The sequence below is a fragment of the Lactuca saligna genome, chromosome 2 (genome assembly GCF_052625555.1).
Source record: "Lactuca saligna cultivar CGN05327 chromosome 2, ASM5262555v1, whole genome shotgun sequence".
Classification (NCBI taxonomy): Eukaryota; Viridiplantae; Streptophyta; class Magnoliopsida; order Asterales; family Asteraceae; genus Lactuca; species Lactuca saligna.
Genome location: NC_136418.1, coordinates 4901452 through 4925365, shown reverse-complemented (window position 1 = coordinate 4925365; position 23914 = coordinate 4901452). Strand labels below are relative to the sequence as shown.

The 23914-nt window shown below is 39.5% G+C and overlaps 1 protein-coding gene across 1 annotated transcript; it reads left to right on the top strand.

Annotated features, from left to right (window-relative positions):
* Positions 1 to 16644: 16644 nt before the first annotated feature.
* On the top strand, positions 16645 to 18496 carry LOC145030607 (UNC93-like protein 1). The gene is made up of 2 exons (XM_078978980.1): positions 16645 to 17936; positions 18026 to 18496. The coding sequence occupies exons 1-2, from the start codon at positions 16753 to 16755 to the stop codon at positions 18306 to 18308; spliced, it is 1467 nt and encodes a 488-aa protein (XP_078835106.1). The 5' UTR covers positions 16645 to 16752; the 3' UTR covers positions 18309 to 18496.
* Positions 18497 to 23914: the final 5418 nt, after the last annotated feature.

Below are 23914 nucleotides of genomic sequence, written 5' to 3'. Positions count from 1 at the left end.
GATGAAACCTTCAATTTTCCTTTCAGATCATTTGATGATTTAGGTTTTTGAGAGTGAACAGAATAGAATTTAGAATGTGGTTGAGAGGAATTAGGAGTATTGAAAGAATTAGAAGAGTTAGAATGAGAGAATTTAGACTGAGATGATTTCTTGACTTGAGATTCTAGGTGACCCTTTTGTTTTTGATCATCAATGGGACCAAACCTAGAATTTTGGTCTCTTTTGCTCTCTGAACCGAATCTTTGATTTCGGTAGATAGTGTTTTCTGAACCGAACCTCTGCTTTCGGTTGATATTGTTCTCTGAACCGAACCTCTACTTTCGGTTGATATGGTTTTCTGAACCGAACCTCTGCTTTCGGTTGATATTGTTCTCTGAACCGAACCTCTGCTTTCGGTTGATATGGTTTTCTGAACCAATTGTTAGGAATTAAATATACTTGAAGATCGATTAGATCTTTGTAACAGGCAGTATGAAGAACATAAACAATAAACAAGAAAAAGTTGAATCACAATATGTCGAATGATTGATTCAAATAATCCTCAGCAGAGCTCGATTAAGAACTTCCGTTGTAGAGGACTTAGGGTTACAGAACTATATTGAAACTATTCTGATCGATCTATTCTTTTTTTACTCTCGTTTTAGTCGTTAACCTAAGATGCATGCAAGAACCTATATTTATAATAAACCCTATCAAGCTCACGGCTGGACAGGCCGAAACCGGAGTTACAAAATTGGACTAACTAGTGAGCCCAATCGACGCAATACATAACAAAACATGACCCAACACACTTAATATTTTAAAATTGTCATTTTGCTTCAAAATTAATTTATTTATAACCTTTCTTATTTCCATTCTTCAAAATTTTGGCAACTATTAACGATTTATTTATGAATAATTGATTTGTATAAATTTTTTTGTAATTTATACATTTTAAAATTCAAGATATGATTAATATGTTTTAGAATTCAATGTATATTATATATATATATATATATATATATATATATATATATATATATATATATATATTGAGGGAGCAAAATGGGTAGCTGCACATTGCATAATTTTTTTTATTATATATTCTATATATTTTTATTTAAAAATAAAAATTTATAATAACAATAATGGCTTTTTTTCTAATTTGTCATAGGCCTTTGAGAATATTTAACTCTTAGGACCGACCATATATATATATATATATATATATATATATATATATATATATATATATATATATATATATATATATATATATATATATATATATAAAGGTCGGACTAAAAGTGAGGGACTAAAAGTGTAAATAAGAAGGTCGGACTCGGCGAGTCGAGTCGCATTCAGAAGTAAAGTTGAGGGACTAAAAGTGTAAATAAGAAGGTCGGACTCAACGAGTCGAGTCGCGTTCAGGTCGGGTGATAAGTGACCAACTCGACGAGTCTCATGGGTGGACTCAGCGAGTTGGTGCTGTATGGAGAAAACCCTAATCTCGGGGGTCGAGTCCTATATAATGAACATCATACCCTCTACCCAGTCTTTTTACTCTCCCTTGAAGTCCAGAAACCCTAGCTTGTGGTTGTGAGAGAGTTGGAGAGCATATAGAGCATTGGAGGAGGAACTCTTGGAGGGGAAGTGAAAAACAAGAAGGTTGGAGCAACGGACTTTGCAGAGATTTAGCTTATTATTCAGTTGGAGTTTTCATTTGAGGTAATAACCTGCTGTTTGAGCTTTTGTGCATCTAGATCTATCAATTGTGGGGTTTTTGTGGTATGTGTGAGGTCCATCTCAAGTTTGGTGTAAGATCTGAGGTTGCTACCTCAGATGTAGGTTGTTAATGATCCAGAAAGCCATAAAGTATATGCTCAAGAGTTGTTAGTGAAGTTCTTTTGTCCCAAACCCTAGCCCTAGAGTATATTATGCATAGATCTCTTTGGATTCACGTAAATTTTGCAACTTTACGTGAGGAATAGCTTATGGAAGAGTAGATCTATGGATTGGAACCTCTTCATGGCTTGGAAAGCCTCTGTATGGGTTAAGAGCTAGTGGTACTCGGCGAGTCACATGGGTGTACTCGGCGAGTTGCATGAAGATAGGAAGAAACTCGGCGAGTTGGAAGAACAACTCGGTGAGTTGCTTGAAGATAGCCTTGGACTCGGCGAGTCTGGTCTTAAGGTCCTATCCTTTTCTGGTTAAGCTGAGAATCGGTGAGTCAAGGGATGACTCAGTGAGTTGAGATGGGATTTTTCAGAGTTGAGGGACTCGCCGAGTCAGCGGGCTAACTCGGCGAGTAGGGTCAGTCAGGAAGTTTGACTTTGAGTGAGGACTTTGAGTTTGACCAAGAGTTGACCAGTTGACTTCCAAGGGCATTTTGGTAATTATTGGTATTTATTGGATTCAGTATTTTGGTATTATCAGGGGTGAATTAGCATACAATGCTAAACTCGTACTATCAGGAATAACCTAAACAGGCTACCCTACTATTGTCTACTCAATTCTAGCATGCAATTCTTTCATATACTGAAGCACATAAAGTAGGCACATAAGGCATCACTCCTAGATCCTTAGTCCTATTCTAGCATGTTGTTCTACAGAAACTGATAAACATAAATAAACTTGTATGGGTACATTGGGGAATACTTACTTGAGCTTGGCCGGTCGCGCACATCACACACTTTGTTCTTTCTTAAAACCCTTTACTTAGCCTTTTAGAAAACATTTTCTCTTTCCAAAATATTTTAATCCCTCGGTTTGATTTCAAACACCCCCGAAGGTGTGTCCAAATCCCTCAAACCAGGGCTCTGATACCAACTTGTAACACACCAAAAATACGAGCCAAAATTTTCATTTTTGAAAACATACATTTAGCAAAACATTCGAATTAAACGTTTACTGAGCATAACATTTTGTAAAGATATCGCATGTCTGGAAAAAATTTCATAAAACATAATAATGTCAGAGTACAAAACCCCAGGAGATCTCATGATGCGGAATACGGAGCATGTGTGTGATGGGCCGCTCCCGTGCCAGCTCTTTCCCCTTCGAAGAAGAGGTACCTGAAACCAAAACTGAAAACTGTAAGCATGAAGCTTAGTGAGTTCCCCCATCATACCGCATACCATACAATCACATATCATACATATTGTCAGGTATTTCTGGAGTGCCCGACCTACCTGATACGACCATTCTGGGGTGCCGACCTACCCGTGTCAAGCCATTCTGGGGTGCTGACTACCCATGCCAAGCCATTATGGGGTGCTGACTACCCTTCGGTCCTGACGACCGAACCTCGGGGACTATTTCACCCCCTACTGCTACTATCACATATATCATAACATAACATATTATCAGACATATCTGGGGTGCCTGAACTACCCTTCGGTCCTAGCAACCGAACTCGGGGACCAGTCCCCTCCTACTACCTCTATCGCATATAACGTAAAAAGCCAGCATGTAAACATATCATCATATACTGTCAGACGTATCTGGGGTGTCTGACTACCCTTCGGTCCTAACAATCGAACTCTACTACTATCACATACAAAATATCATGCTAGCATATAACATATCAGGTAGTAGCAAACCTAGATGATATCACAAAGACAATCATCTATCATACATCTCCTACTGGTGGGCCGACATTGTGGCCTTAGACCCACCGCTACTGGAAAGTAACTCACCTCGTAGTAGTTGTTGATCTGTGTGGGAATGGTCTGTCTGCTGCTGCTGCTCCGGAAATCCTCCGGCTGTAATTCCCACCAAACACTTAGTCAAATACTGCTAACCGCCCTCAGGGTAAATTGTCCATTTACCCTTAACAAGTCATGAGTCAAGTCACAGTCAACTGCCAGTTGACCAGACTCGCCGAGTTGGCTTGCCAACTCGCCGAGTCCCTTTCTCTATACCCAAGTCCAATAGTCCTTCATCCTACTCGCCGAGTTGTATGAACAACTCACCGAGTTTGCCTTCATCCGAAGAACACTCTAAGTTGTGACTCACCGAGTTGTATGAACAACTCGTCGAGTTGTTTTTGAGACAAGAAGATTGCCATGAACTCGCCAAGTCATGGCATTGACTCGCCGAGTGACTCCATGAGTGAGTCTGGTTTCCAACCCACTGAGTCATACCCTATGACTCACTACTCCAACTCGCAAACACAAAAAGGGGAACAACCCGGGGACTCGCGACCCGACTCGCCGAGTCTGCCTCATGCAAAAACTATACACGCGATTTTGCTTGAATCCAGTCCATGCCATTCATAGATATGGGTTCCTAGGGCCTGGTTTACACGTAAAGTTTCCAACTTTACATGTAGATAATCACCAATGAAAGTTTTAGGGCTCAAAGTGCGCCAAAAGGGGTAGATCTAGTACTTTCATGCAATATGACTCCATAAAGGCAGTAGATCCAAGCTCCAGGGACTAAATCATGCCTAGATCTAAAGGCTAACAACTTATTACAACCCACAAAGGGTGCAAACCCTTGAAATTTAGGGTTTCATCAAACAGCGATGACTCGCCGAGTCCAAAATATGGACTCGCCGAGTCGCCAACTTAAACGTACCCCCGGACCGCGTCCCTACTCGGCAAGTCGGACCTACAACTCGCTGAGTCCAAGGCTAAAATGACAAATACTTAGATAAATTTTACGTACCAGGAACTAGGTGCTACATGAGTTGTGGGACTGGTAGGTCAGTATGAGATATTTAGTATTCCTCTTGGGTTGAGGATTTGTTGCTTGTTATGCATGTTCATCTCTAGGGTGTTGTGGTGATACTTGATATAAATATGGGTAGGTGTGGCAGGTAGTATGGGCCCGTACTACTGAAAGCACAGAACCCATACGTGTACCAAGGAAGTCACAACCCCTAGGGTTGGTTTGGGGGTTGGTTCCCAGGTTTGTGAGAGTTATTTGATGTTTGCGGTGTTTTTCAGTATGGTGGTTACGAGGCATGCTGGGAGCGGATTTGGATCAGGATCAGGAGCAAGAGAGGGCAGTCAGGGTGGGTCAGCACCACCCGAGGTTATCAGTCAGATGAGTACAGACGAGTTGGATGCTAGGATTCGTGAGATCCTGCATGATGAGGTTGCTACAATGTTTCAAGCTGAGTTGCCAGAAATGTTTGGGTCAATCAAGACCTCTATGGTTGAGTATTTTGACGAGCGTTATGCAGCTCTTGCAGAGGCGGCTGCCGCGGCAGGGGGAGGAGCTGGTAGAGGTTTTCAGTATCGGGACTTCGATAATACGAAGCCCCCTACCTTCGATGGAGTTCAGGACCCGATTGTTGCTATGAGATGGTTGTCAGATGTGGAGGGGTGTTTCTTTACGTTTTCATGCCCTGCTGATCAGAGGGTGAGGTGTGCTCTGAACCTTTTGAGGCTCGGGGTGAAGGATTGGTGGAGGTTGACCACATGATCGTATTCTGATGCGCAACGAGCTGCGGTTTCTTGGGATCAGTTCTGAGACATGTTTTGTGACAACTGTCAATTCAGGTCATTCTTGGACTCATGCATCTTTATAATAACCATTCATGCACAACATGCCATGACCTAGTAGTATAAATTAGGTCAAAAATCTTGCATAAACTAGGATCCAACTAAGGTCTAGGACTAATATACTTGATACTTACAATTCTAGTAAGTTGCTTAGCTACAATAGGAAATGCCAATACTATAATTAGAATAAGCTTCAAACTTTGTTATAATTGAAATAGGGTATAAAACTCTAAAAATAAATTAAAACACTCTAATTATACTTCAACATGTTGTTGAATATCAATCAATGTTCCAAAAACTCTAAACAGCCAAAAATCCAAATTTATAAATCTTAAAGCTTAAAAACTTTATAAAATTTGGCTATAAACTTTCTAATATCAAATTTTATTAATCAAATTATGGATTATACCAATGAAATAGAAATATAAATTACAAGTATTAATCATAATTTATTAGTTAAAAACAAGATTTTTAAATAAATCAAAAATTGCTTAAAGAATCACTTTTATAAAAATTAGATTTTTATAAAAATTAGATTTTTATAAAAATTAAGGAGGGATTTTTTATAAAAATTTGAATTTAGGAGAGAGGAGGCTTTAATGCCTCAAAAATCTGGCCATCTCCCCTCTCCCCATGCACTCTCTTCCCAAAACTCATGATTAAACTCAAACCCACACTCCACCTCTTCTCTCTTCACTCTTCTCACTTCACTCTCTTCACACACTTCACCCTCTTCCTCTCTCTCTCTAAACTCACGAAATTTCTCTCATTTCTCTGCCAAATTTCAAGACTTTGAAGACCTTGAAGTGTTCTTACTTCTCTCAAGATCATAACCAAGGTAAACAACATCATCTTCTTCCATAGTTTGATGATTCTACTTCTTTTCCTTCTTAGTTTTCTCTTCTTTTAGGATTCTATGCCTTTCCATGGCTAGAAATCTTTATTCTCCCCTTGTGGTTTGTAGATTCTCACCATAACACAATGCATGTGTTTGAAATGGTGAAAATCCGGGATCAAACCCATGCAAGGAGTGAAAAAGATGCACATATGATCATGTGACATCAAAACATAATATTTCATGTTCTTCTCCATTTCTTGTGTGTTCATGCATGAACGAAAGCATTAAACCATTTCTAGTACATCTTGGATGCTCATTCATTCCATGCATGTGTTAGAAATCGGGCCTTACCAAGGACATGCATGATGTTCTTATTGAAATACCCTAAAAATGCACACAAGCAAACATGCAATCTGCCAGATTACTTTGTTCGACTTTGAACAGTCATAACTCAGTCATTTCTTAACCAAATCATGATATTCTTTTTGTATTGGTTAGTTCCACGAGTTAAATTTCTAACCCAATTGGTCTCACTGTAAAATATTAAATATCCGATTTTTAGCAGATTTTACAAAAAGGTTGCGCATACAGCTCTTTTTCTGTGATCACTATTTTTATCTTGCTTAAACAATGGCCTTAAACCCAACCATAAATCTGAGGAAAAATACCTTAGAAACTTAACATATCTAGTGAATTATGGTTGAAATTTCGTGGCTTAAAACCTCACTGAATGGGCTACACAAATTCATGAACTTCAGCCACATTTACACTTCATGCATTATTGCATGCAACTTTTCTTAAATTGTTTGGAATCATTACCCTCATTTCTCTTCTGAATACATTTTTTTACATTTTTCCTTTTGAAAGCCCTTGCATGCATGAGATAATCTGGAAAATTTCAAGAGCTTTTGTTATTTATTTGATTTATTAGAATTATTGCTAAAACCAAGGGCATAAATCATATAAAATACTTCCAGAAGTCAATAAATCCTAAATAAATTCATGGATGATACTTATGGGGAATAATGACCCCTCACCAAATTTCAGCAATTTTTGTTACTGTTTCATATGATTTCTAATTTTCTTTTATTTAGGACATGATAAATTACAAAACCACTTTTTAGGATGTGAAAATTGTATCTAACAATTTTCGCATACCTTACTTGTGATGGGTGACTCAAGAAAATAATTTCAAGATTTTTCATCATGTCTAGCTATTTTTCCCAATTTTTGGTAATTATAATGGCTTAAAAATGGGAAAAATAGTTCTGATTATCCAAAATTCATGAAAATTTGCCAGGATATCATATTATATAGTAGGAGGTTACATAAAAATTTTGAATATTTTTCTCCACTGTAAACTATTTTTCCCTTATTTTCTAAAGTTAATTGCACTAAAATTCACTTAAATATACATAAATACCCAAAACCAGTTTATACATTATGAAAACCACTTTTGATATTTTTCCCAAGATATTTATACTGTAAATGATGTTACAAAAATTTATGATAATTTATTTTAACTGTTTAATAATATTTCTTTAATTAATGACTATTTAAAGAAATAAAACAAGGAAAAATACAAATAACCACTGAAAAATATATTTTATATTTTTCCCAGCCTATTTATGTATAATAACAATTAAATAAAAAGTTTGGGTAATTTTGGAAACTGTTTACTATTTATTTCAATTTTTATTGAAATAAATGCTCAAAAATTATAAAATATAATTAAACAGCTTGGAAATCCATTTTTATAATTTTCCCAGCTTAGTGTTGTGTATTAACAGTTAAATAAAAAGTTTGAGAATTTTTATCCCTCGAATACTATTTTTCGTGAATTTATGTTGTTATTGAGACTTAAAATTTGGAAAATTAACCTTCCAAGGTTGTAATTAATCGCACGACTTGTAAAATTTCAATACATCAGAAAAAGTGTAACAAAATGATATAAATCCAATACTAAAACATAAATTGGCATTTCCCTATATGTAGAGTTTAGTATATTAGCATTAGATATCGACATGGAAACTCACTAGTGCGTGTGTTTGGTGTCGTAGGATCCCGGTAGTAAGACGTTGGTGCATCCCGAAGTACCGCTTGTGTCTACACAAAACATCGTGAGTATTCACGCACTCCCCTATTTTCGGTTTTTATGTTTTGGGGTGGAAAAGCATGTCCTAAACTATTTATATCCGTTGTATTTATCTAACTCGTATAAACTTGGTTGCTATATTTAGCATACTATGAGTATTCACGCACTCCCCTATTTTCGGTTTTTATGTTTTGGGGTGGAAAAGCATGTCCAGAAAAACTACTGTTTGCATGTTGTATTTAAATTGAATTGTATCAAACATGATTGCTATTGTATTGCTATGTTTCTTTATGTATGTCTATGCAACACGGAACATGAGAACTTATCGTACTAAGGCCCTTCCCTTATCTCTAACCATTAACTCTTTGAGCCAATGGTCGTTATGGATAGCGCTATTAGGAATTGACAACTCCTCACTCGCCCGAATCGCTGGAGTGCATGATACCATATTCATCTATGGAACGATAAGCATAGATCTCGATAGGGCTTCAGTCATAGGTTTGGTTGAGACTCATTGTTTGCTCATACACATACAAACTCGTTTCTCGTTATAGCAATAAACTTGTATTCATTAATAGCAATCAACTTGTTTATCATTGAAGCAATGTACTTGTATTTACGAAAAGCCTTATTGTACGCTCGATTTTATAAACTTGTGATACTCACCAACTATTTTCATAGTTGACGCTCGTTTTACATGCTTTTTCAGGAAATAATTAGTAAGTGGATGTAAAGATTCATCATCATAGAGCATGCTGCATCGTGTTGAAGCTATTATGAAGCTATATTTTGAACAATGTTATTTTGAAAAACTTGTATTTTGTTCTTTTGAAGCTATGGGTTGTAAACTTTTAAATACTGCTATGGTGATGTATCTTTATCTTTTGCAATGAAACCGTTATCGCTGTCATACCTTGCGTTTCCGCTTTAGCGGGGTGTGAAATGTTTAGTACTCATTATGTTACACGGGTTGAGAGAGAGGTTAGCTCAGGAGTTCCTGGAGCTGAAGCAGGATTCAGAGTCGGTGACGGAGATCACCAGGATGTTCACTGAGAGGGCAATGTTTTGTCCTAAGTTTGCTTCGGAGCAAACTCAGATGTCCCGATATTTGAGTATGCTCAAGAGGGATATCAAGCAGCTTGTGTCTACGCAGAGGTGCGAGACCTTGTTAGAGTTGCAGGAGGCCGCCAGGCGGCGTGAGTTGGAGATTGAGTTGCAGTTGCAAGAGCAGAGGTAGGCTTTGGTGCAGTCGCAACCAGCGCCAAAATGGTCTAAGACCATTGATTCTAGATTGGGAGATCAGAGTAGCCGCACTTGTGGGAAGTGTGGGAAGGGTCACACCGGAGTTTGTAGGTCCGGTGGTGCATGCCGCAAGTGCGGAAAGGAGGGGCATTATGCGAGGGATTGTCGTCAGTCAGCCCCGGTTCAGGATATGAGGATTTTTTATCGCTTCCATCAGGTTGGACACTTGAGGGTCAACTGTCCACAACTCACTGTAGGACCGGTGCAGGCTCCAGCACCGGCCACGTTGAGGATTACAGGTGGAGGTCAGGGTGGAGCAGAGCCCCCGAGGGCTCAGGGTCGTGCTTTTCAGCTTACAGCAGAGGAGGTGAGGGCAGTGCCTGATGCAAATGCGGGTATGTTTCCTTCTTGATATTTGTTTATCTTGTGATTATTATGGAGCATTGTATATCTGCTAGTCTCCTGGTGTGATTTTTGGTATTATAATTGTTGTTCCTTGAGGGTTATGGTATGGTTAAGGGTTTCGGTATTGGGATTTTTGTTGGTTATCATTCATGGGGTTTATCAGTGGGGAATCAGGTTCCTGGTCTGAATGTCGGGTAGCACATGCGGTCTGAAGAATGGTTAGCTGAAGTTCGGACTTCTTTCAAGCCCGAGATGATCAGTGTTGATATGGGATTTTATGAAGGTTGTTCGTTCTTGTAGGAATCGGTTCGCGTGTAAGGGAATGTGTTGTAGGGATACTAAGGGAGGTCGGTTATGGCGATTGGAAAATTCTCCGGAAGATCGACAAGCATGAGAGGTTGATTAGCTGTCAAGGATTCAGCAGCGGTTCTGTCAGCTAAGAGCGTAGGCTGGTTTGAGCAAGTGACAGGCAAGCGGGACAGGATACAGACTAAGGGTTTTATAAAGGGTGATCAATTGTGGAAGGCCTAGGATCAGGCCGGGATTGAGGATGTAGGATGGAGTTAGAGTTCGGAACCCCTAGAGGGCTAGAAAAGTATGCATGGAAGAGTTTTCCAAAGGGATAATTCGGGTTGATGAATGCTAGTCGAGCGGTCCGGACAGACTGAAGGCCGGTGAGCGTACCAGTCAGGCCGAAGGCTCGGGGACGGTCCAGACAGGCTGAAGGCCCTGGAGGGCGGTCCAGACATGCTGAAGGTTCTGAGAGTGGTCCAGATTAGTTGAAGGCCTGGAAAGATGGTCCAGTCATGATGAAGACGCTGCATGTATTGATAGATCTGTATGGGGAGATGGAAAGAGTATGTTACGATGTGATAGCATCAGAAGGTCTGGCCCCGGGTATTGATCATGATTAGTGGAAGGTAGTGCATGGACTCGAGAGCCCTTGCGAGCAGATTCAGAGTATGTGGAGTGCATGGGATAGTGGTTATGCTATAAAGGAATGGTGTAGCGTGGGCGAGCACGTGGCACTTGTCGTAGTAACAAGGCGGCCAAGTAGATTTCCTTGGATAAGGAAGGGAAATGTATGTAGCTCCGAGAGGTAGTGTAAGTTCACGGAAGTGGAAGCAGTAGTGAGAATGGAGGATTGAAAGTATTTTAATTATGGTTGTTGAAGCACTGTGAAATACCAGTGGTATGGGAGCACATCCGAATTGGGTGTCTGTTAAGGTTGCGGATGAACTTCCGGTGGTATCGTACCAGAGGAGTTCATAAGGGATGTGATATGAGTATAATTAGTTATAAAATTCATGCATTATCTTAATACTTTATGTTAATTTTATCTCAAATAATGAACCAAAGGTGCTTAATTAGCTTAAATATTTCATTTTCAGTAACAAAGACATGCTCGGATGGAAAAGGAAGCGGAACTGGCGATTGGACGCATGGATCTTGGATTTTGAAGAAAGAAGGACGTTGCTGGACAGCTTGACCCCTCGTCAGTGTGTTGGCCATATCTCATGATCCGTAACTCCGATTGATGAGATTCAAAATGTTCTGAAAACTAGACACAATTTCGGACGACTTTCATGTTTTGAGAAAATGCTGATTCCAAACGTACTCGGAGAGTAGGCCATCAACTCGCCGAGTTGGTCAGAAGTTTCGCACTTCTGGACGCGCTGACTTGCCGCACACAGGCTTTAAGTGATGGACTCGCCGAGTAGGTCAATGGACTCGCCGAGTATCCTCTGTTTTGTGAAAATCTATATAAAGGGACTTTTAGATCGATACCCTAGGATAGAGATGAACCCTTGGAGGCCAATTATCGACTAAAGGTGCTGCTAGAGCGTGGGAAGCAAGGGAATCAACCCTACATTCAATTTTAAGGAGAATCAAGTCAAAATCAAGTTTACTCTTACCTAATCTCTTATTTGAACTATGTTTTTACCAATTGATTTCGTTTTTGTGCTTGTTTCTGCTGTAATCATGAGCTAAAAACTCATAACTTCTGTTTAGGTAGATGAATTTGTGAACATGGATTGATTATTTGATTAGGATTAATTTTAATTGGTGATTATGTTTTATTAAGCTTGTTAAAGAACCTTATGTGTTAACAATAACTATTCTTCTGTTAATAAATCAGTAATTAAGTTGTATGAACATCTCTTAGTTGCTAATTTCATATGATTTACGTGACCACATAGTTGTATGTCTAGGAATAACGAATGTGAAACTAGAATTAACTTGAAGATAGGTAAGTTAATGTGTGAGCTTGTGTGATACACCATCAACAAGAGGTTAATTGAATCACAAATTTGATTAGCTAATTACAAGTCTTTCTAAACCCGAATCAACAAACTAGGAAATTCATTAATTTAGACAACTGGTCATTGCTTGAATTAATATGTTTTCTAAGGACTAGCTATAGCGAATGTGAATCTAATCACTTTAGTCGGTAACCAATGAAGAATTAAACTGATATATTTACCATAAAATCATCCATGGGAACAAATGATTCGAACCTAAACAGAAGGCCTTTTTAATCATTGAATTTAGTTGATCTTTGTTTTCTTAGCTATTAGTTGCTTAGTTTGCGTGTTAGTAAAGTATTTAAGTTTCTAGTCTTGCAAAACTAGAGAAAACTCTTTTTTTTACTTGTTTTATTTAGATAATATTAGCATTTATTTTAATTGTTTACCGTTCCCTGTGTTCGATACCCTACTTGCTTGAACTATATTACTAATCGATAGGTACACTGCCTTTTCGTGTGTTTATTTTGTGTCTAAGTTAGTAGGATTAAAACTAGTTTGTTTCACACACATCAGGATGCAAGGATGGAGCCTTGAATTTTCGGTATGGTTGTAATCAGAAGGACGCGTATGTGGCGGTAATTCATCCTGGGAATGTCAGGAGGTATCATCAGTATGTGGGGTTGTCTAGCTCGAGAATGCTAGAGCTAGTTCAGCATGTGTATGTGATTGCGGAAGAGAACTCATGGGAGTTGCTCTAAAGCTGAAGGATGTGTCATCCCGTCAGCATGGAAGGGATAAAGTTGGACTCGGAAAGGGAGCAGGTTAAGTCTCAGCCGTGAATTCGGTGAAGGATATGTCTGACAAGGAAAATGATAGTAGTGCGGTACCGGGTTGGGATCCCGGTGGTTCAAGGTTATATCTAGCTCGTAAGAGTCAATGATTGTTGTGATCTGGAACGAGTGAAGTACCATGAAGTGGTACTCGGTTGATAAGTGTGGTTATCAGAGGATGAAGCCAGTAGCCGGCTTGAGGTGGTGGTCAGGACACCGCAGGGGAAGAGTTGGGTTTCGGGTTTCGATGGTAATGTTTGAGGAACCTGGTTTGGTTAATACCAGGTGGTGCATTGCGAGAATAGTTTCTGGAGTTGTGTTGCCGCAGGCTTCGAGGACGAAGCCTAATTTAAGTGGGGGAGAATTGTAACATCCCGGAATTCAGAAGTAAAGTTGAGAAGGTCGGACTTGGCGAGTTTATGGATAGACTCGGCGAGTCAAGTCGCGTTCAGGTCGAGTGATAAGTGACCAACTCGGCGAGTATCATGGGTGGACTCGACGAGTTGGTGCTGTATGGAGAAAACCCTAATCCCAGGGGTTGAGCCTTATATAATGAACATAATACCCTCTCCCCAGTCTCTTTACTCTCCCTTGAAGTCCAGAAACCCTAGCTTACGGTTGTAAGAGAGTTGGAGAGCATATAGAGCATTGGAGGAGGAAATATTGGAGGGGAAGTGAAGAACAAGAAGGTTGGAGCAAGGGACTTTGCATAGATTTAGCTTATTCTCCAGTTGGAGTTTTCATTTGAGGTAATAACCTGCTGTTTGAGCTTTTGTGCATCTAGATCTATCAATTGTGGGGTTTTTGTGGTATGTGTGAGGTCCATCTCAAGTTTGGTGTAAGATCTGAGGTTGCTACCTCAGATGTAGGTTGTTAATGATCCAGAAAGCCACAAAGTCTATGCTCAAGAGTTGTTGGTGAAGTTCTTTTGTCCCAAACCCTAGCCCTAGAGTATATTATGCATAGATCTCTTTGGATTCACGTAAGGTTTGCAACTTTACGTGAGGAATAGCTTATGGAAGAGTAGATCTATGGATTGGAACCTCTTCATGGCTTGGAAAGCCTCTGTATGGGTTAAGAGCTAGTGGTACTCGGCGAGTCACATGGGTGTACTCGGTGAGTTGCATGAAGATAGGAAGAAACTCGGCGAGTTGGAAGAACAACTCGATGAGTTGCTTGAAGATAGCTTTGGACTTGGCGAGTCTGGTCTTAAGGTCCTATCCTTTTCTGGTTAAGCTGAGAATCGGTGAGTCAAGGGATGACTCAGTGAGTTGAGATGGGATTTTTCAGAGTTGAGGGACTCGCCGAGTCAGCGGGCTTTGACTTTGACCAAGAGTTGACCAGTTGACTTCCAAGGGCATTTTGGTAATTATTGGTATTTATTGGATTCAGTCTTTTGGTATTATCAGGGGTGGAGTTCGTGTCGGAGGTTGGAGCAGCATGATCTTATCTTTTCAGTCAACAGTTGCATGGTGAGTTATCCTCACTATATCAACAGGGTCTAAGGCACCAAGGCCGACCCTTTATCGGATTTTAATACGGGTATCGTGTTATGTTGTTGCTTTGCTATGTTTGCATCCTGGTAGTTAGGATGGTATATGTTAGAGACCTAGTTAAGGTCGATATCCTGGTATATAGGATGATGCTATGCTAGTGACCGGTTAGGTCGGTATTCTGTTTAGAGGATGTTATGTTATGTGATCTGCTATATCGGTTTGATTAGATGTGAATTGTTATATGATTATATGTTTATGTGCACATGGTTGTTTGACTGGGGTTGGGTTGAGGCGAGTCCTGCTTTGTGCTGTAGGACAATATACTCAGGGCGGACCGGTTATCCCGAAGGCCCAACGAGCGGTCCAGATAGGCTGTAGGCCCCACGAGGTCGGACCAGACCTGTCGAGGCTCGGAGAGTGGACCAAGCCGACTGAAGGCCCAATGCGGACGGACCAGTCATACTGTAGACTCAGAGAGTGGACCAGGTGGGTTGAAGGCCCGCTGCGGGCGGACCAACCACACTGCAGACTCGAGGGATATGGCTAGACTCGGAGGGTGGACCAGGTGGACTGAAGGCCCGGTGCAGCGTACCAGTCACACAGTAGACCCGAAGTGCATGGTTGTTATATTATGTTATGATATGTTATGTGTATGGTTTATGTGGTTGGTATTTTGGGTGTATCTCACTAAGCTTTCGGGCTTACAGTTGTGGTTTAATGTTTTTCAGGTACTTCAGGAGACCGTGGCAAGGCGAAGGTGTGATCGTACCGCTCCTCATGTTTATGTTTTACGATATGGCTCTGGGAAGACTCTGATAATAATTATATTGAAAACCTTTTTGTAATAATTTAACAAAACTGAGTTGTTTTTGAAAAGTTTAAATTGGTTTGAATTTTTAGAGTGTCACATATATATGTTTGTGTGTGTGTGTGTGTCCCACCTTCACGCCTCTATGATTATGATTTAAATCATATGATTCATAAATGATATAATCCGAACTACTATGAATCAAAATGATATAATTTATAATTTTATGATAAAAAATGATATGATTGGAAATTTTATCATACAAAATTATATGATTCAAATTTTCATGATACAAATTAATATGATCCAAAGTCATATAATGCGTAAAATCTTTTTGATTTGAATTTTTTTTAATTGTTAAACGTCAAAAAACTCAAACCAATATTTAGTTTAAAAAAAAGATGAAAAAAATAAAAATAAAAATAAACAACACAAGTTACTTCAACGATGTAGTATGAAATTTTCATGCCTGAAACCGGGTTCCCAACCGGGTTGGATGAAAATTCCATGTCTAAAATGCCACAACAAACATTTGTTTTTACAAGAAATTTTTCTCTTACTAGGTTTTGCGATATTATTGGACTAAATGCATAATTTCAAACAAAAACGTTATATTGGATGAGAAATGATATATATTGTTCAACACAATGCATACTTCCACAAAATCCGTCGCTTTTGATTTTCAATTTTGTAGTAGGTTGCATATTGCCTTTAAAAAAAAATTGAAATATTTTAGCTATTTGATAGTTTATAATAAAAACTAATTATTTTGAGATATTTTATAAAAACTGATTTTTTTCGTTTTCTACACTATTGTTAATAAAGTGTTGATAAATAAAAGAAATATGTTTATTTATATTTATATAGACTAGTGGTATAATTATATAATAACTTTTAAAAAAACAAATAAGATAGTAATTTGAAACTATTTAAAACATATACATGTATAATAAAAACTACAAGATTAAATAATTTACAACTATTTATAAAAAACTATGGGTGTAATATGGAACATCTATACAAATCGCAGGGACTGATATAAAAATATTTAAATAAAACTTGAAATGAAAATTTGCCGTCTGTCCATTTATTTTAATATTAATAAATTGTACATGTCAATCAACCCTTTGTCTTTCTTTGTTTTTGTCGACCTTTCATTTATTAATTCGCCTTAGTTGTCTTGTCCATCGCCATAAATTCATTCTTGCTTCTTCCTAAAGTCTGTCACTCTTTCCTCACTACTCTTTCAACATTTCTCTCTCTCTCTCTCTCAAACATTATCTCCAAGCAATCAATCATGGTTGCAAAAGGAGACCAAGAAACTGGATCACCAGTCTCAGTCGCAGATGGGACTAAAAACTCCCTTTTCCGATACAATTCTCCTCTCATTCAAGTAGGTTTAATCGGATTAGTCTGTTTTTGCTGCCCAGGCATGTTCAACGCCTTATCCGGCATGGGTGGTGGTGGTCAGGTTGACCACACCGCCGCGAATAATGCCAACACCGCTCTCTACACCACCTTCGCCATCTTCGGCATTCTCGGCGGCGGAATCTACAACATCCTTGGTCCCAGACTCACCCTCTTCGCCGGCTGCTCCACATACATCCTCTACGCCGGATCCTTCCTCTACTACAACCACCACAAACATCAAGCTTTCGCCATCGTTGCCGGCGCTCTTCTCGGTGTCGGCGCCGGTCTCCTCTGGGCCGGCCAGGGAGCTATCATGACCTCATACCCACCTACCCACCGTAAAGGAACATACATCTCTATGTTCTGGAGCATCTTCAACATGGGTGGAGTCATCGGTGGTCTCATACCCTTCATCATGAATTACAACCGCGAAGATGCGGTTTCCGTCAACGACGGAACATACATCGGATTTATGGTTTTTATGACGATAGGAACCCTACTCTCGCTAGCAATTTTACACCCGAGAAAAGTAATTCGAAACGATGGGTCTCGTTGTACCAACATTACGTACTCCAATGTGATGACTGAATCAGTGGCAATCGCGAAACTCTTCACCAACTGGAAGATGATGTTAATCATACCGGCAGCATGGGGGAGTAACTTCTTCTACAGTTATCAATTCAATAACGTGAATGGAGCCCTGTTTACTCTTAGAACCAGAGGATTAAACAACGTGTTCTATTGGGGAGCCCAGATGATTGGGTCTGTAATGATCGGTTACATCATGGATTTCAGCTTCAAAAGCAGGAAGACGAGGGGGTTGGCTGGAATCGGAGTTGTGGCGGTGCTCAGCACGGGGATTTGGATCGGCGGGATGTTTAATCAAAGGGGTTATAACCACCATGATGTGGTGAGCAAGACGGTGAAGATTCTGGATTTCAAGAACTCCGGCAGCGATTTCGCCGGACCGTTTGTGCTTTATTTCAGTTACGGTTTATTAGACGCAATGTTTCAGAGCATGATTTACTGGGTGATTGGTGCTTTGGCCGATGATTCCGCCATTCTTAGCAGGTATCAATCTATCTATCCTTCTATTTCAAGCAATTCTTCTCATTGTTTGTTGAGAAAGATTTAGAATTCTTATAATAATGGTGTTGCAGGTATGTGGGGTTTTACAAGGGGGTGCAGAGTGCAGGAGGAGCAGTGGCTTGGCAAATCGATACGCACAAAGTGCCATACATGACTCAATTGATTGTGAATTGGGTGCTTACGACTGTAAGTTATCCATTGTTGGCTCTTCTGGTTATAAAAGCTGTGAAAGACGAAGATAAAGTTGCAGAAGAAGAGTCTCCTTCGGGTTTTCCAAACGCAGTAAAAGAGTCTAAAGGTGATTTTACAAAGTCTGTGGAAGAGTCTAATGGTGAGTTTACAAAGTCAACTTAGAAAGAAGAGGATAAAATAAAATTTGTTTATTGTTTTGATTTTTGTTTCTAAATGTGTTGGTTTTGTGGATAGGATGAGTAATACGTGATTAAATTGTAGATTGTCTTTCTTTTATGTGGGTTTGCTTTGAACAACCTTAAAAGTGTCATTTTCAACACATAAATGAATGATGGCATAAATATTCCCAAGGTTGATTTTTGGTGACCTAAATCAGGCCATACCACCTAGCCCAAGAAATATGATGAGACGGGTGAATTAACAAGAAGCCCATACCTTAAGAGGTATGATAAAACCAAGAAAACCCGTACACTATCCATTTTGGGAACACCTACACTATCAAACCTAATAGTTTAAACTTTTTTTTAAAAGTATGAACAACTCTAATTATTTATGATGATTGCCCAAGTTCGAATTTCCATTTGAGAGGGACTATAATCCAACTTTCATACAATAGTCGTTTGCGTTGCTAATCTTCATCACCAATCTTTTATGCCGCTAAACAATTTTTCAAACAATTTGTTGACATATTTCGGCCTATGAATATGATTAAACTTTTTGAGGAAAAGTTTGGTTGGCTAGACGTATAGACGTTATTTTTGTCGTTTCATTTCAATTTCTTACCATTTAGGGGAAGGGGGTGAGGGGTTGTGCAACATTTATTTTTATTTTTATTGTTATTAAAAAAAACAATCTAATATATACAAAACTAAAATTTTCATTAAATTAAATGAAAATTACCTGATAATAAAATACAAGACAAATGATGTTAAAACATAGGAATCAGAAGCATAAATATAACACCACTTCAGTTTATATACCAGCACCATCTTGCCCGACCATGACAATTTGCCAAAAGTTTACATAAAATAAATGCTCGTTCTTTTATTAGCGGAAAATTGCAAAACCAATGTTTAACATCATTCAATCATTTTAATGATTTGGCAAATCATGTCTCACTTTATTAAGCACAACGTCAAACTCTATTACAATGCTGTTTGTGTTCTTCAATTTTGTTTAGATTTGATCTTTGTTTTCGTAGCTACTTAAATTCATTTCAATGAGTAAACGTTGTGTAATTTTGGTCTTAAAAGATGACCCACTTTAGTGGATGCCAACCCTCGGATCCTCTGATACATCCGCCCATGTAAGAGCCAAAGTAACTTCTTTTATCATGCTCCATGGTATAATCAAGGGAGGCTTCCAAGCTCTACATACTAACCTCGGGGCAAGGGATGCGCCGAGGCCACCACAACATGTCGAGGTGCCTTATTTTCCGATTCTATATAGTCCTCAAGATCAAAGGTTTAATCTTATCTTTGAAACATGTGATTGCATGTTCCTTTGCTTTATTTTGAGCTTTATCTTGTTAATTAAATCATTTGCTATCATTTCACATGTTTATCATTTTATGACAAAATTGCAAAAATGGTCCCTGTGGTTAGCAAATTTATGTGCTTTTGGTCCAAAACGAAATGTTGGTGCACCACTAGTCCAAAATTTGATCTTTCTATTGTTTTTTGTCTCTATCAACATAAAAAGACTATTATACCCTTATATTTGTTTTTTTTTTATAATTTCTTTTATATTTATTCAAATGTTTTTTATTAATTAAAATTGAGAAAATCTCTCTCTCTCTCTCTCTCTCTCTCTCTCTCTCTCTCTCTTAAACGTAGAGTGAGAGGGGACATGCTTCTTAGTTCTTTATTCATCCTCCATCCTCACTCTTTCAATCAGACCCCCATATTCACTCTTTCCACTGATTTTGAAACCCAACGGATCTGTGATGTTTTCCCCTAAACACATACACACACATATCAAAAATTTTCCAGAAAATCATAACACAAACACACACACATCACTCCTCTGTTGAACCTGCAGTCGGGGCTAGAGTTTGTATAATGGATTCGGCCACCACCATCAATCTCATGTGATGAGAATAAATCTCTAGATTGTTTAGATCTTTCACAGGTATATTAATAAAGAACAAACAATTCAATCACAATACGACTAAGAACACAATATAGAATCAATATGAAGCTTATGATTCAAATGTAGTCACGCCTCAGCAGAGCTCGATAAAGAACTTTCACTGTAGAGGCGAGCTAGGGTTTACAATACTTTGATGAGAAAATAATTAAAGCGTTACCTACTAAGGATGTATGCATGCACCTTAAATACCAAAACCCTAGAATAAAATAATGCACGGTTGGACAGGCCCAAACCGGTTACAAAACTGGGCTAATAGGAACGAGCCCAAGACGCAACATTATAAGCCCAACAATCTCCCCCTTTGCGTCAATTGGGGCAAGACCTTCACTTCGGTTGATTGGCAGAAGTTCGCTTCACAACTTTGAACAAACATGGAATTACTGCAAGAAGAACTTGGCGAAAGTGGATATACCATCTTATCATATCAGTGAAGTACTTCTTGTCGCTTTCATTGTTCTGCTTACATTTGTGAATAATCCCAAGAACATACTCCAAGCACGATGTAGTAAAGAGATGTTTGTCTGTCAAAGCGAACAGGCATTCTTACCATCGTGTTTGGTGAACATCACAAAGTTTAAGGCCAGATCAATCTTTCCCATCTTCATCTTGTTGACGTCACTTGCAGAACCAACTGGCAAAACAGAGGGTTTCTTCCTGAGAACCAAAGCGACTTCTTGATCTATCTTAGCTACCTCTAGAACGTAGCAGACTAAAAATCTTTTAAGATGATCAATAATTGGCTCATACTCAACTAGGTTGGAGAGTAGAATGTTGTGCAGGACAATCTAATCATGAGGATTAAGATTGGGCAGATCAGCAAGAGAGAAGGTATGCTTAGACAAAGCAGATCCTCTTGTGACTTTAAACTTGACGTTGATGAACTTTCATGCTGCTTGAGGCTTAAGGACCCAAACTGTGATGATTTTCTGAGCGCTCCAAGTGATATATTGTGGTTGAGCGAACTCCAAGTAGTAGTCAATAAGCTCACGATCAACCTTCGGGTCTGGATGAGGAACTTCTGCAATGGGTAGAAAGCAGTGAAACACAAACGCCTTTCTGGTGATAGGCATGTCAAATTGAGAGTCTTTTGTGTTTGCACAATCCAAAGACACTAATGGCTCAAGCCAATGAGTGCTAGGAGAGTCGATGGCTTCTTTGAGTAGCTTCTCCAACGTCCAAAAGGGAAAAAGAGTTTTCTTGCTTTCTAGGAGATCATGAGCCTCCTTTAATCTTCTTTCTCTTTCTTCAGCTTCTTTTACAATTTTGGCGTTGAGATCAATTTCCCTTTCCCTTGCCTTTTGTTTCAAAGCTTCAATGATTGTTTCCTCTTCCTCATCACTGTCTTCCACTATTGGACCCTTGCCTTTATCCTTAGGAGCCGAAACTGAAGCATGCTCAGTCTTCTGTTGTTCCAGCTGTGAAGTGGGAGGAGGTTGAGACTTGGGATGAGGTTGAAACAAAGATGTGAGTCCTTCTCCCCCTTGTTTCGGAGGTACCATCGCCTCGGAAACACCATCAATGCGACTCAACATCCCAAGGGCAGGACAGAATTTGTCAGCAAGATGGCGTCGAACGGAAATAGTTAGGATAAGGTCATGAGCCTCCAAGACACTCAACAAAATAGTGTGGACATCGAAGACACAAATTATGACGACATCTTTTTCAGAGCGAAGTTGATTAACCTCGTTGTTCGCTTGAGAAAGTTGGAGATTCTTGGTCTTAAGCTGAGTAGTCTTGCGAGCAAGCTCATCCATGAGTGAGTTCTCGATGGCTAGATCATCTTGAAGTTTGGTGAAACGCTCATTGAGAGAAGACAGAAGAGAAACATTATCCTTCTGAATATCGTGGTGAAGATTGACAAAATTTTGCTTTTCAGCAGCAAATGCTTCTTCAAGCTTGGTGATTGAGTTGGTCAGTTTAGAAGCGTTCAACTCGGCTGCTCCCTGTAAGGACTCAAGAAAAATATTAGCATTTTCAATTAGTTTATCGACTTTTTCGGTCGCGTCTGTGCAAACTTTAGTTGAAGCTGTAACAGTTGTTGTGGCACGAGAGATGGAAGCGTCATGTGCTTTGACAAAGGTGTCAAGCATTTTCTGAATAGCAGATTCAGAATTGGGATTGTGTGAGGATGAGGAGGCCATGATAGTATCAAGTTTGGCATTCAGCTCCTTGATATGCTTTTTGGTAAGAGGAGCATCATCGTCTTCATTACTTTGAACACGGTAAGGGCTGTGGTAGAAGGAATCAAATTCCATGTCCTCTCCCCGTATCAGATACGTTGGTTTGAACTCTAGTGGTGGTTATTTTGGTTGCTTCAGTGAAGAGAGGAGTGGGAATAGGAATGGTAGAGGTAGGTTGGGATGTGATAACTGGGAAAGTTGTTGGTAAGGAAATTGGAGTAGAAGCAGGTGGAGAAGAAGGAGTTGGGGAGCGAACAGGTACCTCAGGTGTGGGTGATCTAGGTGGAGTATCACCATGAGGCGAAGCCTCCTCATCATAGCTTTCGCTCTCTGATTCGGTAGGAATATGAGGTTTGTTTCCTGGAGGAACATACTCAGAATCTGAGTCACTAGAGGATTGAAGAATAAGTCTTCGGGCTGGCTTTTTGAGCTTCTTCTGCTGGGGTTGTGAAGGACCAGTTTATTATGACTTTCGCTTCTTTGGGGTTTGCCCCTTAGCTTGTTTGCTGACTCTCACATCCTTTTGTTTTTCTGGTTTCTTTCCCCTCTTTGCAGGCTTGTCTGCTTCCTCTATAGAGTGAATCATGACAGGAGTGAGTTCCCTGGGTCCTGAAGAAGGAAGCTTCTTGTATTCTTGAATGACGTTACTTGTCTCAGACATATAGGCGTACATAGCTTCTGGAATTGATCCAATGAAGAAAAACATGGAAGGATCTGTGACGACGATTTTTGTTGTGTGAAACATTGCGATAGATGAAAGAAGGGAGTCCGCCATGATTGGAACATGGAGACGATCCATTGCCCACTTTGTGATAATAGACCAGTACCTGCCACATGAAATCTCAGAATGGCAAGAAGAAGAATATAAACTCTAAACAAGTTGTTGCCATATGGCCGCTCCAAAATCTAGATTTACACCATTGTACAACCCATAAAGCATAGTCATAAATGACTTGCTTGCACCGTCAGATCCAGCGCTTCGCTCATAAAGACCTTTGAACAAGAGAGTAAAGAGGCCGTTCCATTGTGGGGGAAGGCATGACTTTTTGAACTTTGTGACAGTGGTTAGGGTTTCAGTGTACCCCATTTGGCAGAACATCGAGAACAGCTGACCGGTAGTGATGGATTCAGGGTTTACCAGGGTTGGTTCGTGAGCAAGACCAAGTAGGGCACATAAACGATTCTTAGAAATCGAGGTCTTCTCGTTGTGAATGTCAAAGTGAATCCTCTCAGCAACCTTGTCATAATACGCAGTTGAATAGATATGAGAGAGGCAAGACATGGGAAGCACTTCCACCTTTGTAAGAGCATCGACAAGTGGAGAATATTTGATGCATTCTACCACGTACAACATATAGGATTCATAAACGAACGGTGTAAGGTCAATGATGAGGTTTTGTTGTGGCTTAATGGTCAGAAGGTTTGACTGAACAGAGG